The sequence below is a fragment of the Bufo bufo genome, chromosome 2 (assembly GCF_905171765.1).
Source record: "Bufo bufo chromosome 2, aBufBuf1.1, whole genome shotgun sequence".
Taxonomy (NCBI): Eukaryota; Metazoa; Chordata; class Amphibia; order Anura; family Bufonidae; genus Bufo; species Bufo bufo.
Window position 1 is genome coordinate 323,925,899 of NC_053390.1, and position 15,645 is coordinate 323,941,543.

The 15,645-nt window shown below is 38.4% G+C and overlaps 1 protein-coding gene across 4 annotated transcripts in view; it reads right to left on the reverse strand.

Annotated features, from left to right (window-relative positions):
* Window positions 1-209: 209 nt before the first annotated feature.
* ERCC6L2 (ERCC excision repair 6 like 2) overlaps window positions 210-15,645 on the reverse strand; it is a 154,929-nt gene continuing 139,493 nt past the window's right edge. For all 4 annotated transcript variants that reach the window (XM_040416985.1, XM_040416986.1, XM_040416987.1 and 1 more), the window contains exons 20-21: window positions 7,360-7,526; window positions 210-2,188 (exon numbers count right to left, since the gene is read on the reverse strand). In XM_040416985.1, the coding sequence (XP_040272919.1) occupies window positions 1,315-2,188; window positions 7,360-7,526 (1,041 nt within the window). In that variant the 3' untranslated portion in view covers window positions 210-1,314. The remainder of the gene's footprint in view (window positions 2,189-7,359; window positions 7,527-15,645) is intronic.

Below are 15,645 nucleotides of genomic sequence, written 5' to 3' on the forward strand. Positions count from 1 at the left end.
ATATTCATGAGCAATGGACTCCCCTGCCCACTTGTCAATGATAGCTTTCTTCCATTATTGTACATAAGGAGAAAGCTGTCAATCACTGACATGTGGGCTGGGGGAGCCTGCTGCTCATGAATATCGAGAAGAATCAAACATTTGAGGGAGGTGACAAAGGCACTTCCCTCTATCTACCACAGTAGAAAATCATCACCAGGCATAGTTTCTGCAACCGGTTGAATATCGAGGACTACAGACTTGGCTCCAGCTGCAGCTAATAGTGTCATTAAATTTTCATAAAATCTGAATCAGACTAACAGAAGTAAATTACCCAGTGATGGAATAAGGGTCTCTACATCAGATAGGGCAGAATAAACCCGGTGACAGATTGAATCTACACTATCTATGCATATACCTGGCGCTTGTGTACAGTAATTTAAAATAAAGAAATTTGGAAAACTAGTAAGGTGAAAAATAAATAAGTAAAATAAAAACAGTATGAACACAGTCTCATTCCTAAAAAATAAAAATAAAAATCCGACTATGTGGGACTCTTCACAAAACGAAAATATTTATAAGTAAAACAATAAAATGTTTATAGGATACTTTGAGTCCTGGGCAAAATTTGAAGGAACTGCAAAAGTTTATAAAAAAATAAAATCTGCCTTTTTTTTTTTTTAGAAACCATGACACTCTTATTCCTAGGCGGTATTGCAGCTCTGCCCGATTTAATTGATGTGTGCCACACTGAAATACCAGAAAAAGACCATGGACAAAAGTGGCACATTTTCTTCGAAACTATTTTCAAATCATTGTCCTCTTTAAGTGTATCACATTTAATTTTCAAGGCAATAAATCTCTGCAATAGCAGATTAATGGTTAAAGCAACCCTCCGGTTCAAGAAAAAAAAAAATCACATTTACTGGGGAATGAACAGAAAACTTACCTGTTGCCATCCTTTTCATTTTTTTAGTTGTAGATCCACTAATTCCCAGGGTCCTCTTCTGCCATCCAATATGGCCACACCACTTCTCAGACTGATACATATTGTGAATCGGTAGCCCAAGACACTTCCTACTTGTCCAGCCCTGCTCTTTGATTGGCCAGCACTGTTCATGTGAGCAGTGCTGGCCAATCCAAGAGCAGCAGGAAGAGTCTTGGACTACCAAATGCAAAGTATGCATCAGCCAGTCTGAGAAGCAGTGTGACCATCTCTGATGGCAGAACAGCAGTCCCGGAACTGACAGATCTGCACCTAAAAAGATAAAGAGGGTAAGTGTTCTGCTCGTTCCCCAGTTAATATGATATTTTTTTTTGTGGTCAATCCTGAGGTCATTCTTGTGTATTTTCCTCTTTCCTCCACAAGAACTTTTCATTCTTTACCCAGAGAGAATCATTCCAGCTGTCCTTTTTAGACACAGAAGGCAAAGATGAAGTCTCAGACACTTTTTTAATTACAGACAAGTCGGTAAGTCTGTTGATACTTTCATCATTTTGTTCATTAAGAATATCCCAGAAGTCTTTAGAACGATGCGCTAGTTTGATTTTTGCAGGTTCACACTGAGAAGGTATTGGCAGGACAGCAGACCGCTGATTACTCTGGGAAGTAAAAAGATCATCCAGAATAGATGTGTCACCAAGTAAATCGGCAACAGAGTCTCTCTTCACTTTCCCCAGCAGATTTTCTTGTTTGAACAAGTGGTCTTCTTTAAAATACTTGATTTCCTTGGAAGAACTTGTACCAGGCGCCGTCACTTTCAAGTCTGTATTATGTAGAGTTGGTTTACTTTCATAGTTGTTACTACTCTTTTCCACAGGCACAGTTAGAGATGATTCAGTATTCCTCCTGTCCTTGAGACTATCCGTTTTTGTCACATTAATTTTATTTTTCCGTCCAGAGTTACCACTATTCTCTAAATCCACAGATATGGTAGTCTTATGTGTGTATTCTGGGGATGTAGTTAAACATGTCTTTCTTCTTTTCATTTTGATTACGTTCTTTTTGTCCTTAGATTTACTTTCTCTCATTTCATTTTCAGTTAAAGGAACCTGAATTGGGTAAAGATCTTCCACCTCAGAATATCTTTTGGTATAAAATTCTCGAAGCATTGCTTGTCTCACATGTGACTTCACACTGACTAGATAACGAGCAAGCTCTTCCCCAGAAGCCATTTTGAAATATGTCACCATTTGCTCAAAATGTCTCCTACAAAATAAGAAAATTGAAATGTTAATGTTTTTCATATGCAGGAAAATATATTCAGTTTGTATTATACAACTTAGTTACAGTTATACAAGTTACAACCGCCATGAAAACGCTCCTTCAGCATAAATACAATGAGATGCAATTGGGTCACTGATTCTAACAGCCAAACAGTCAATGGGGCAGATTTACTAATCCTGTGTAAGATTTAGACAGTGTAAACTTAGACTAGACATTTTAAAGATGCCTCAGATTTATTCCAGTGGCTGATGCAGGATTATACATCTGATACATCTTTTTATGGTCTAGTTAAAGCGGACACCACTTGTCAGCTTTTTTGTGCCAAAATATTGGTGCAATGTTGGGGTACAGTCAGGCCAGCCTTCAAAAAGGCATTGACCAAAGTGTCTTTCTCCCCCCATTTAGTAACATTTTTCTATGCATTTTAATTATATCATGCAAGAAGGATGAAGAATGAAAAAAAAATGTGTCAAAAAAGCCAAAACTGAAGTAAGACAAGCTGTGAACTTTTACATATGAGGTGGTGTTTTATGAATGTGTGGTATTTTTTTTACTTCTGCTATTCTTTGATCCCAATTAACCTTTCTCCACTTGGGACATACATACACGCATCATAGTTAACTATCTGTGTGCATGAACTGCCCACTTTCCATTACAAATCAAGAGTCTCAATGTGAAAAGGAATAATACAGGCACATGAAGTTCTTACAAATACTGCAGATCAGTATGTCTATGCTTGTAAACTGGCAAATCACTGCCACATCAGTCTAATAAAACTTGTGTTGGCCACTTAAGTAAAACAGAAGAACACTTGAAAATATTTTGTGATCAAGATGTCTGTCAACAAATATAATCTAAACTTTTGAAAAACACATTTGTAAACTTCTTGCTATACTTTGTTGTGATGCAAGCTGTATTTTTCTTGTAAGAGGTAATTACTCAAAGTGCTTCTCAATGCTAATCTAGACCATATTTTTCTTATGACATGCAAACTTTTTCCTGAACACACATGTGCAAAGTTTTGATTATGTTGAGTGTGAGAACAGCCAGTGCTGACAAGGGGACATCAACCTCCATATTTTTTTCTCCTTTTCTTCTACATTCCATAAAAGTCCACAGCGACAAATCTTCCACCCAACATTTTATGCAAACATAGATCCTATATTCATAAAGGGACCATAGTGGGTTTATATGAACAAACCTAACCCACCCCACTATTGTAACACAATAACACAAAGTTTTAAAGTTTTAATTCATCCATATTTATATAAAACTAATTGACAGGCAGCTCCAGTCTAAACTGCCATTCATTTTTAGGTGTTAGAAAAAAAAAAAAAGCAAACATGTCCATCAGAAAATTAAAGAAATGTCTCAAACACTATAGGGGATATTTATCCCTTGTGTCTGAAAAGTGGCACTAAAAAGTTGCCAACTATGTGTTGGAGACTTTTTAAGAAATTGTCGCATCTCTCGGCTTTTACACCACCGTCGCCACCTTCCTTAAAAGGGGCTGTGGCCAGCCGCTCCAACAAATTTATGAAATGAAGCCAGACATCTACGGCAGCTCTGAGCTGTCATAGGTTTCTGCTTAGGTGCACAAACTGCCGTAGGATGCACTTCATTTATGACAAGGTGTGCGCCTATTCATAAATTAGGCGCATCCTCCAGCAGTGCAGAGGATATTAAGAACAGCGCAGAAAGCACTGGTCTTGATAAATCTCCTGAAAAATTTGGCCATGTATAAATCTGAAAGATTATTATTTGTCCACTTTACCACTTTTAGGCTAATTTCACACAGCCAAATCTGATCTGTGAAAAACTGTCAGTAGGACGGCTGTATTTCCCAGACTGACCCAAACTCACTGCATCATAGAGATTTATGATGCTGCGAGTTCCAACCCAACCATGAGTCTATTGTCTCATACTCAAATGATGCTGAGAATACAGGACAATAAACCCATGGTCGGGCTGGAACCCAGAGCATCATAGATCACTCTGCTGCAGTGACTTTGGGTTTAATGAGCCGCGGTTGGTTCGGAAAGTGCAGTCATCACATTGGCCATTTTTCCCAGACCACATTCGTGTATTTGAGATTAGCCTTACCTTTCCAATCTTAAAAACAAACAGACAGGTATGTCCTCGCAACAAAACACATTTCCACAGTAACATGTCAGCTTTCAAGAAACTCTTGTTCACACAAGGAGGTTCTCAAACGTACGCAACTTCCAGGTACAAAGAAAAAGTAAGGTCTATAAATTAATGGAAGCTTTTATTACAAAAAACAAAACAAAAAACTGGACATACAAATACAAAAAAATTACAATTATGTATATTTTTTTGTTAAATGTATTTGGCTTTTTTGTTATGCTGGTGTGTGGGGAATTACAGTTTCTCAATGAAGAGACAAAGCAGCGTAAAGAGACATATTTTTCCAGGCAATGCTCCATCTGTTTTGGGGTTGTTGACCCTAATAAGTATGGAGGAAAGTACTGGTTTGTTGGAGAAAATGTCTTAGATACAGCTCAGGGGAATGTGGGTACAGTTTCCATTGAAGAGACTTAGCAGTGTATGGAGACTTATATTTCCGGTAATGCAAAATGGGAAAAAGAATACAAATTTCTTCATACCAGCCAAAACGGAGATACATCTGTAGACATGCATTGTCAAGAAATTATAGAATTGGTGAGCATTTACACCACAAAAGTGGCCATGCCATATTTGTGACTTTTCGAGAAAATGAGGAGAGGTTTAGTCGAAGGGGGCAAGGCTTTGCACGGCCTGTCAGATTTACTATAACTTAAGCCAGAAATTGTTGCAAGTTATAGTTGAAGTCTCCACCAACCCCTAGCTGGCATAGACTGCATTCTGATGCATGGACTGCCAGAAATGTGACTAATTTATAAAAAGGCATCTGCCTCTTAATAAATTAGGAGCATCTCAACTCCAATGCTGAGGAATCAAGACTTGTGTATAGAAACACCATCTACAAAAATGTTCTTCCTCTTTTTTTATGCAATTGTGCTAAAAAAAAAATATATATATATCACATTACAAATTTTCCCAAATTAACCTCATAGATAGTACTAGAAAAGGGGATTTGTATTTTTTTGTACGTAGTAAAGACTACTATTATAGTCTGATGGTAGACAAGATTATCAATATAATTCATTTAATGGCATCATTTCCTTTTTTAATTAGAAGGACAGATTTGCAGAAAGAATATTCATTAAGTTATTTGATGTAATGTCATGGCTTATCTAAGCACTAATAAATATTTTCCAATCTCCAGGCCCACTGCACTCACTTTATACAAGGTCACACCATACTATACAGTTTATACGATCTGTCCAGAGTACATTCTGGAGGATTAGCAAATAAATATTTGTTATTTTGGAGATTAAGGAATTGCAAATGTGAAATACTGTAGCCTTACTAAGCCAATTTCCACTTTGGTTTTTGGTATGCAGCTGCCAAGAAAACATAACCTTTCAGTTGCCAAGAACATGACCTCAATCTTAACCTGACAGCATGACCGTCTCAGAAAGGAGAAACTGCTTTCCCCCCTTATAAAATCTATAGTTTAGCATGTTGAATGAAAAGTCTGAGAAATGTTAGAGTTTGACGACATTTTATTTAATTTTTATCTTTCTAAATTGGGTCTTCAGCTACAGCAGAAAGGAGCATGTGACATCATGAGACAAAGTGGCTGAATTTATAATAATAGCAACATTACAATACCTTTTCTACCTTAAAAACAAGTACACATTAAATGGGTTGTTCAAAGTTATTTATTAAAAAAAAAAAAAAAAAAAAAAAAACAGCAGCGACATTATTAGGGTACTTTCACACTAGCGTTAGAAGAATCCGGCAGGCAGTTCCGTTGCCGAAACTGCCTGCCGGATCCAGAAATCCGCGTGCAAATGGATAGAATTTGTTTCCAGATCCTGATGCGGATCCGTCTGACAAATGCATTGCAATACTGGATCCGTCTCTCCGGTGTCATCCGGAAAAACGGATCCGGTATTTATCTTTTTCACATATTTAAAGGTATGCACATGCGCAGACCGGTACCCCGGATCCGTTTTTCCAGAACACTTGGTACCGGATCCGGCATTAATACATTTCAAAGTGTTCCGGAATTTTGGCTGGAGAAAATACCACAGCATGCTGCGGTATTTTCTCCGGCCAAATACAGTAAAAGGGACTGAACTGAAGACATCCTAATGCATACTAAACGGATTGCTTTCCATTCAGAATGCATTGGGACAAAACTGAAGCGTTTTTTTCCGGTATTGAGCCCCTATGACGGCTCAAACGGCACAAACCCGCCCCTATGACGGGTTAAACGGCACAAACTGCTGAGGCTAGTGACTGGCTGCAGTGGTCATGTCTGGTAATGCAAAAAGTTGCATCCTGTTGTAACAATTTTTACAGTAAAAAGTATGCCTCAACTGGATGGAAAAAAGATGGTGTGAGCCTAGCCATAAAACTATTTTATTACTGTACTGCAGAGGCCATGTCAACAGGAAAGACCCTATGACTCTGCCTATTAAAGTATATTTCAGTGGTTAGGCTTAGGCCTCATGCACATGGCCGAGAGCGGTCCGTGGTAACCCGGCCGGGATTCCTGCTGACAGCAGGAGCGCACGGCGTCATTGGTTGCTATGACGCCGTGCGCTTCATGCCGCCGCTGCACTACAGTAATACACTCGTATGAGGCCTTAACAGAAGGATACCTTGGATGTATGATACTGCATTGCCATACAGTGGTCACTTACAGGCTCTCAATAATAAATGAGGTGCCTCTGCAAGAAATACTTTGCAGACTACTCTATTCCCCCAAAAAGTATTTCGACCCATACAGTACCAGCAAAAAAAAGACACTATTTGGCCTCCATTTAGTGAACCAGGGCTTATGAACACATGTGATGATGCGCTGGGGTTCTACTAACACAGTGTGAATTCAGCCTCACATAATAACAGTTCTTAAAAAATAGCAGAATGACACGCTTTCTGTAAAATATACTGGGATAGATGCTACAGTAGGTATATTATATGAATTTTTCATGTCCATTAGTAACTTCATACACTGTTACAAATAAGTCAAGTTATACATTATAGTCTGCGTACAATGCTAGATAAGCGTCACTTACTTTCTTATCACTTTAGGCGTACTACCAACCAAAAATGTTGCGTTACCGGCCTGAAGGACTTTTTTCTCTTTGTGGACCACTGGATTCATCATACTAATGTTGTCCTCAGGTGCTTTAACCCAGGTGCTTTGCTGCGAAAATCCATCTTCGTTGACCAAGTTACATTTCTATACTCAAAGACAAAACAGATACACAAGTTATACTGTGGCCTAATTTCTTGCTGTGATACTATTTCATGGTTTTAAAATAAAGACAAATTGTCTAATCTAAATCCAGTGCCAGGTGGCAGTCTGGTAAAAGAAGCAGAAACCTAAATATACCAGTAGTAGAAGGGCAATGGTTAACCTCATTAGGCCACTATTACGGTATGCCGTTTGCTTTTACATCACTGCAACAGTCCTTTTTCAGTCACACTCTTCCAGTAACATCTCAAGGCCTATTTCCTTATACAGCTTGTTAATAGCAAGTCAGTGTCACCTAACAAAACATCCCTGGGCAGCTCGGTTGAGCATGGAGGTCTTGATGTAAAAAACAGTTGTAAAATGATCTTTGGATTTCACATTAAGCTGCTGTATTTCACATTTTGCGACAACGATGGCAGGAGGAACACATCCATCAACTTGAGCAGCATAAATTATATGTCAACTTTTCTTCAAGTACTGAGAAAGCTAAGTTTTACTGTGTGTTAATACCTGACATTGACATTTTATTTTCCAATGAACCAATAATGATGACTCGTGGACAAGGGCAGGAAATTAATTTTGCTTGTAGGACTATGAAACCCACTATTATAAGGGCATTTTTTTCAAACACTAGTGAGTGATGAGGATGGAAAATTTGAGGATGTTATACTGATTATAAAGATGTCTGACTGGAGTTTGTATAAAGAAGTAGGCAAGAAGAATTGATGCACTTATCTTGAAAAAACAGCAACTCATTCTATAGTTACCTGAACCTGTGCATGGTAAGATAGTATTGGGGGGTAAGATAGTATTTTCTTTTCTTTTTACATTAAAATGTATTGAATGATTTCAGGCACTGAAGAGAGTGTATTAATAGCAACAATTTGTGGGCAAGCTTCATTTACCATTCCCATATTTACTATTAAAGGGGAACCGGTCACTATAAAAATGAAATGTAATTGGCAGCATATTATAGAGCAGGAAGAGCTGAGCAGATTGATGTACAGGTGAAACTCGAAAAATTAGAATATCGTGCAAAAGTCCATTTATTTTAGTAATGCAAATTAAAAGGAATTGCATTAATGCAGCTTAAAATTAGAATATTGTGAAAAGGTTCAATATTCAGGGCTCAAAGTGTCACACTCTAGTCAGCTAATTAATCCATACCCCCTGAGCAAAGGGTACCTGAGATTGGGGTTCCATAAGCTGCAAGCCATAATCATCCAAACTATAACAAATAAAGGCTTACAATATCTCGCTTTGCATGTAATGAGTCTATCTCATATGTTAGTTTCACCTTTTAAGTTGCATTACTGAAATAAATGAACTTTGCACGATATTATAATTTTTCGAGTTTCACCTTTATAAGGAAAAGATTCAGTAAAACTTGTATTTCATTCATTTAAATACTTTTTATCCTGGGCTTTGAAGTCAATGAGATGGTCCTATCAGTGATTGACAGCCTTCCCTCTATGACTGTGAATACACTGATAAGACTGCCTCCTTGACGTCAAAGCCCAGAATGAACGGGGAATTTAAATTAATAAAATACAGGTTATGCTGAATTGTTTCCCACAAAACAATATAATCAATCTGCTCAGCTCCTCCTGCTCTATACCATGCTGCCTGCAGCTCAGACACCATGTTCAACATTACAGGTTCCCTTTAATCAATAATATCTGAATTGATACTGCATTACGCTAGAGACATCTTACTGTCAAGAGGGCTGAAAGATGGCGGCTATACAAAAGGTCTCCAAGGTGACAGAGTGGCCCTGGATGATGGGGATGGAATCTGCGCCTCCCCTCTCCTTTTATTCCTCATTTTGTCTGCTGAGTGGATGCACCCCTACTGAGGCAGAATGTTTTTGCTCTCACTATGGGAAAACATGCTGGCACAACGTTGTCTGAAGTGGGGAGCTGAGATGCTCCCATTCTACTGTAGTACTACTGGTCAGCCAAGGAGTCAAGCCCCCAAGTGGGGTGGAATGTCATACTTAAAAAAGAAGGCAGAACGGTGAAACTCACCACTGCCTTAGGCCTCATGCACACAACCGTTTTTTTTTGCGGTCCGCAAAACGGATTTCTGTTGTTCCGTGATCTGTGACCGTTTTTTCTTCCGTGGGTCTTCCTTGATTTTTGGAGGATCCACAGACATGAAAAGTGAAATAAAAACCTAAGTCAAGTTTGCATTGAAAATGATAGGAAAAACGGACACGGATCACGGACCCGGATGACTACCTTGTGTGCATCCGTGATTTTTCACGGACCCGTTGACTTGAATGGGTCCGTGAACCGTTGTCCGTGAAAAAAATAGGACAGGTCCTATTTTTTTCACGGACTGGAAAAACGGATCACGGACGCGAAAGCCAAGCGGTGCATTTTCCGATTTATCCACGGACCCATTGAAAGTCAATAGTGCCGCAAAAAAAAAAACGGAAAACGGAACAACGGCCGCGGATGCACACAACGGTCGTGTGCATGAGGCCTTACTGTGATTCCTTACGAACGAACCACGCTAATATGCACTCCCTGATTAGACAATTATGGTGAAACCCGATTGGGTCGGTGTTGGGGCAGATTCTAGCATGACGCAATCTTGCACAAAATAGAAAAAGGGCAATAAATAAACTCCAACTTATTACCTACTTTGCCAGACCCATTTTAAACGTATTCATCTCAGCCACAACAAGTGTCACTTGCTCTTTTAATGAAACACAATAAGAGTTATGTTTTACTATTCCCTCATTAATCTTTTGTTTATTACAGTTCAGTTAATTACTCAATAATTAAAAAAAAAGTTAGTAAGGCCGCTTTCAGACGAGCGAGTGTCACACTCCAGACTCGCAGAGCAGCTCCTGCCCTGAACTTCCAGAACTGCCGGTGTCGCATAGCATTATATTGATTTATGATGCTATGTAACCCTTAGAGTTCTGGAATGTATTGGATAACACTGACAGCATTATGTCAGAATATCCAATCGCTACGAGTCCGGAGCATGACACTCGCTTGTCTGAAGGGGGCCAAAGGGTTAGGGTCTTTTAACGTGGCCTGAGGATCAGGGCAATTATTTGCTATAATTGGTCCATGTAAAGGTGCTGCCAAAGATGAAACAACTATGTAAATGCTTGTTTGTCAGGTGATTACATCTTTTATGTGGCATCTAATATCCTTGATTGTCGACAGCAAATTTCCCTCTGAAAATTGAGATGTGCTGCCAAAAAACATGGAAACAAAGAAACTGTATAGAGATGAATGACCATAGTAAAGATCATTCATCCTCATAGATCACCAAACTCTGCTGTATATAAATGCAGAAATATTATGATATCTTGTGTTTTGTTTATCTATCTTACACTACATTTTGATACCCTTTAATTTTATATCTTTGTTTACCTTTTTATGTATTTCATGTAAATGCTGCTATCAAGCAGGAAATGATTTGAAATTAATGTTCCTATGAACCTTTGTTTCTAATCACTGCCTGTTATATTGGTTCGTGTAAAAGGGTCCCTAATCATTAGTTCTAATGTTCATTAACTGTCTTGCCAGAGATAATGAAATTGTTGCTTCCTAGCTGGCTTAAATTTAGACCATGTTCTACAGCTAAAACAGGCGTAGAAAGTGATGAATCTTCCCCCCCCCACGCCCACTTTTTTAGACCTGGCGTGAGCAGGGAAAAGTTAATTAAAGTTGAAAATCTGCCCAAAAAGTAAAATTTTGACATTTTAATTCCATTTTCCATTAAAGGGGCTGTGTTATCTCAGACAATGGCCACATATCACTAGGATGTGCCAGCAGTGTCTGATAGGTGTGGGTCCCACCGCTAGGACCTGCACCTATCTTTATAACGAAGCCCGCAAAGTGAACAAGGGTGTACCGCGCATGCACAGACGCCCTCCATTCATTCCTATAGGAGCGCCGAAAATAGCTGAGCCTCGTGCTCGGGTATTTTCGGCAGTACCATTGAAATAAATAGAGAGCACATTGCGCAACCGCGGCCAATTCGCCATTGACTATGAGGCTGATGGAAATAGCCGAGCCAGCCATTTTTCTAAATTTTCTGTAATTTTTACATTAAAAAAATAAAGGTAAAAAGGTAATTCACCACTAACATGAAGTACAATGTGCCATGAGAAAACAATCTCAGAATCGGCTGGATAAGTAAAGGATTCAAAAGTTATTACCAAACAAAGTGATTAAGTCAGTTTAGCAAAATTTGGATGGGTCTTATGTACCTTGATGGTGGTAATATACTATTTGTATGTATCCTTTGAGCATTTATGCATTTCTTGATAGCTTATACTCTTGACTGTATATTTTGTATGTATTTTTTGACATTGTATCTTGTATGTGTTTGATATCTTGTATGTTTTTCTCTTTATATCTTTTTGTGTGCTTTTGTCTGTCACTTAAAGGGGTTTTTCTCATCATGGACAATGGGGGCATATTGCCAGGATATTCCCCCATTTTCTTATAGGTGCGGGTCCCAGCGCAAGGACCCACACCTATATCGAGGTGGTGGCTGGAGGACTCCGGTCCGGCCACCACCAAGCCGGCTCCCCATAGAAGTGAATGGGAGCGTACCGCGCACGCGCAGCCCCCGCTTCCATTTATTTCTATGGGGCTGACGGAAATAGCCGAGAAAGGGCTCGGTTATTTTCGCTTGCCCCATAGAAAATGAATAGAGGGTGGCTGCGCATGCGCAGTGCGCCCTCCTTCACTTGCAGGGCTCCATTCTCGATATAGGTGCGGGTCCCAGCGGTGGGACCCGCACCTATAAGACAATACTTGAATCCACCTGAAAACACTCTTGCTGCAACATATTCCTGTTCATTTTCCATTTATGTCAAGTATCCTTTTTCCTAGAAAAAAAAAATAAAAAAATAAAATATATATATATATATATATATATATATATATATATATATATATATATATATATATATATATATATATAAATTCCACGGCACTTCCAAGGCGTAAAATAGTAGAAAAAAACTTTATTCACCAGACCCGCAACGTTTCGATCCGCTTCCTGGGATCTTTCTCAAGCAGTGACAACAATTGGTAGTGCATTGTGCATATTTATACAGCTTCACATAATTAATCAATCATGATTTTAAGTACATCAATCAATAACAAATCTCTCAAAATATCAAAAAAAAGGACATCGTATGTCAACATTCATCATATCTCATAGTGCATAGTGTTTACATAGAATACAGTGTCGTAATATGGGCACTATTGCCGAATACATAACCATCCTAAATTCATATAAATGTAGATAATCACCCTAATTATAACTTGATTGTTTATGTAGGTATCCACAGATGTATCAAGTTATAATTAGGGTGATTATCTACATTTATATGAATTTAGGATGGTTATGTATTCGGCAATAGTGCCCATATTACGACACTGTATTCTATGTAAACACTATGCACTATGAGATATGATGAATGTTGACATACGATGTCCCTTTTGTTGATATTTTGAGAGATTTGCTATTGATTGATGTACTTAAAATCATGATTGATTAATTATGTGAAGCTGTATAAATATGCACAATGCACTACCAATTGTTGTCACTGCTTAAGAAAGATTCCAGGAAGCGGATCGAAACGTTGCGGGTCTGGTGAATAAAGTTTTTTCTACTATTTTACGCCTTGGAAGTGCCGTGGAATTTCTTCAGCTTATTATTTGGAGGGGGATCGCCTCCAAAGCCGCTGGCACTCCGCTTGTACCTGTCATACAGCTGTGCTGCCCAACCTTCCTTTTTTTTTCATATATACAGTACAGACCAAAGGTTTGGACACACCTTCTCATTCAAAGAGTTTTCTTTATTTTCATGACTATGAAGGCATCAAAACTATGAATTAACACATGTGGAATTATATACATAACAAACAAGTGTGAAACAACTGAAAATATGTCATATTCTAGGTTCTTCAATGTAGCCACCTTTTGCTTTGATTACTGCTTTGCACACTCTTGGCATTCTCTTGATGAGCTTCAAGAGGTAGTCCCCTGAAATGGTTTTCACTTCACAGGTGTGCCCTGTCAGGTTTAATAAGTGGGATTTCTTGCCTTATAAATGGGGTTGGGACCATCAGTTGTGTTGAGGAGAAGTCAGGTGGATACACAGCTGATAGTCCTACTGAATAGACTGTTAGAATTGGTATTATGGCAAGAAAAAAGCAGCTAAGTAAAGAAAAACGAGTGGCCATCATTACTTTAAGAAATGAAGGTCAGTCAGTCAGCCGAAAAATTGGGAAAACTTTGAAAGTAAGGGCTATTTGACCATGAAGGAGAGTGATGGGGTGCTGCGCCAGATGACCTGGCTTCCACAGTCACCGGACCTGAACCCAATCGAGATGGTTTGGGGTGAGCTGGACCGCAGAGTGAAGGCAAAAGGGCCAACAAGTGCTAAGCATCTCTGGGAACTCCTTCAAGACTGTTGGAAGACCATTTCAGGGGACTACCTCTTGAAGCTCATCAAGAGAATGCCAAGAGTGTGCAAAGCAGTAATCAAAGCAAAAGGTGGCTACTTTGAAGAACCTAGAATATGACATATTTTCAGTTGTTTCACACTTGTTTGTTATGTATATAATTCCACATGTGTTAATTCATAGTTTTGATGCCTTCATAGTCATGAAAATAAAGAAAACTCTTTGAATGAGAAGGTGTGTCAAACTTTTGGTCTGTACTGTATATAATTCTAGACGAGATCACAGCACTCCAGCCGCAATACTGGAAAACTGTTGATTTATTTTCAAGTGTCCGTAAACATGCAACTTTTCAGCTCCAGATGAGAGCTGAAACGTCACATGTTTATGGACTCTTGAAAATAAATCAACGGTTTTCCAGTTTTGCGGTTGGAGTGCTGTGATCTCGTCAAACTTATTCCATCTTCGCAATGGATTGATGATGCAGCACTTTACACAGTTTAATAGAATCTGTGGTTAACACAGTGTGATTTTGCTGACAAGTTATTCTAGAACAGGAAAAAAATATATAATTTTTAAATATAATAAAAAAAGGATTTTATTGCCTCTCCAGTTCACTTAGAAAACATAATTTAGCAGCTTCCTCTACATGACAAGTGGCCTGTTATGTGAACCTGCATAAACAGGGATTGGTCTATGCAGAATTCCCAGCCTTTAGAGACAGACACAGGTAACCCCTTGGAGTTTACGCTCATTTGCAGATACACAACATTTCTTGAAAAATAGCTCAAAAGGAACAAAAAAGTAAGAGGTACATTTTATTAAATATTTCTATAGTGCAATGCAGTGGTCCTCAATTAGTAACTTAGGAGCCACATGTGTCTTGCAATCCCTTGCTGTGTGGCTCACCTTAAGAGTCCTGAGTACATTGCAGGCATATTTTAACTATCAAAGAGTGTTAACTTGGATGGTATAATACTAGTGTCAAATGTCAAAGTAAAAAAAGGTTGGAGATCTCTGTTGAACTGAAAAAATAAAATAAAACAGATCCTCTTTAAAAGTAATATAACGTTAATCTTTCTAAATGGCTCCATTGTTTCCGACAGCGAAAACAAAATTGAATGCCCCCAGCAATTTTCTGGTGACTACTGCTCTGTATAGTGGTTAAAATGTAATCCAATAGGTATGTTTAACTATTAGGAATTGTAACTTCTTGATACAGTACCAGTCTCATCTTGCCAACAATCCTTATGCCTTTAATAGGACCTAACCTCATTCCCTTTTGAAAGTATAGTAGAAGAAGCAAGAATGCGTTTTATTTACACATCTGTTCAAACACATTTATTGGAATAACATCCAAATCCTATAAAATTAGAATGTCACTCAATTGTCTCTGCAAGGAAAAAAGAAAGTCCAAAGACTGTAAAAACATGTACTGTAAATAAGTCAACACAGATGGCATATGGAACTTAAAAGAATAAAAAAAAAAAAAATCTTTTAATTGCAATTGTGAAAACATGTTAAGAAACTCTCACTCTTTACAATTCACCTGGTCAAGGATTTTTGCCTAAGGATACAAAATGTTACAGTAAACATAATATTGTAAGATGTAACTCTGATGTAAGCCGCAGGCAACCATGAATTATCCTTGAATTG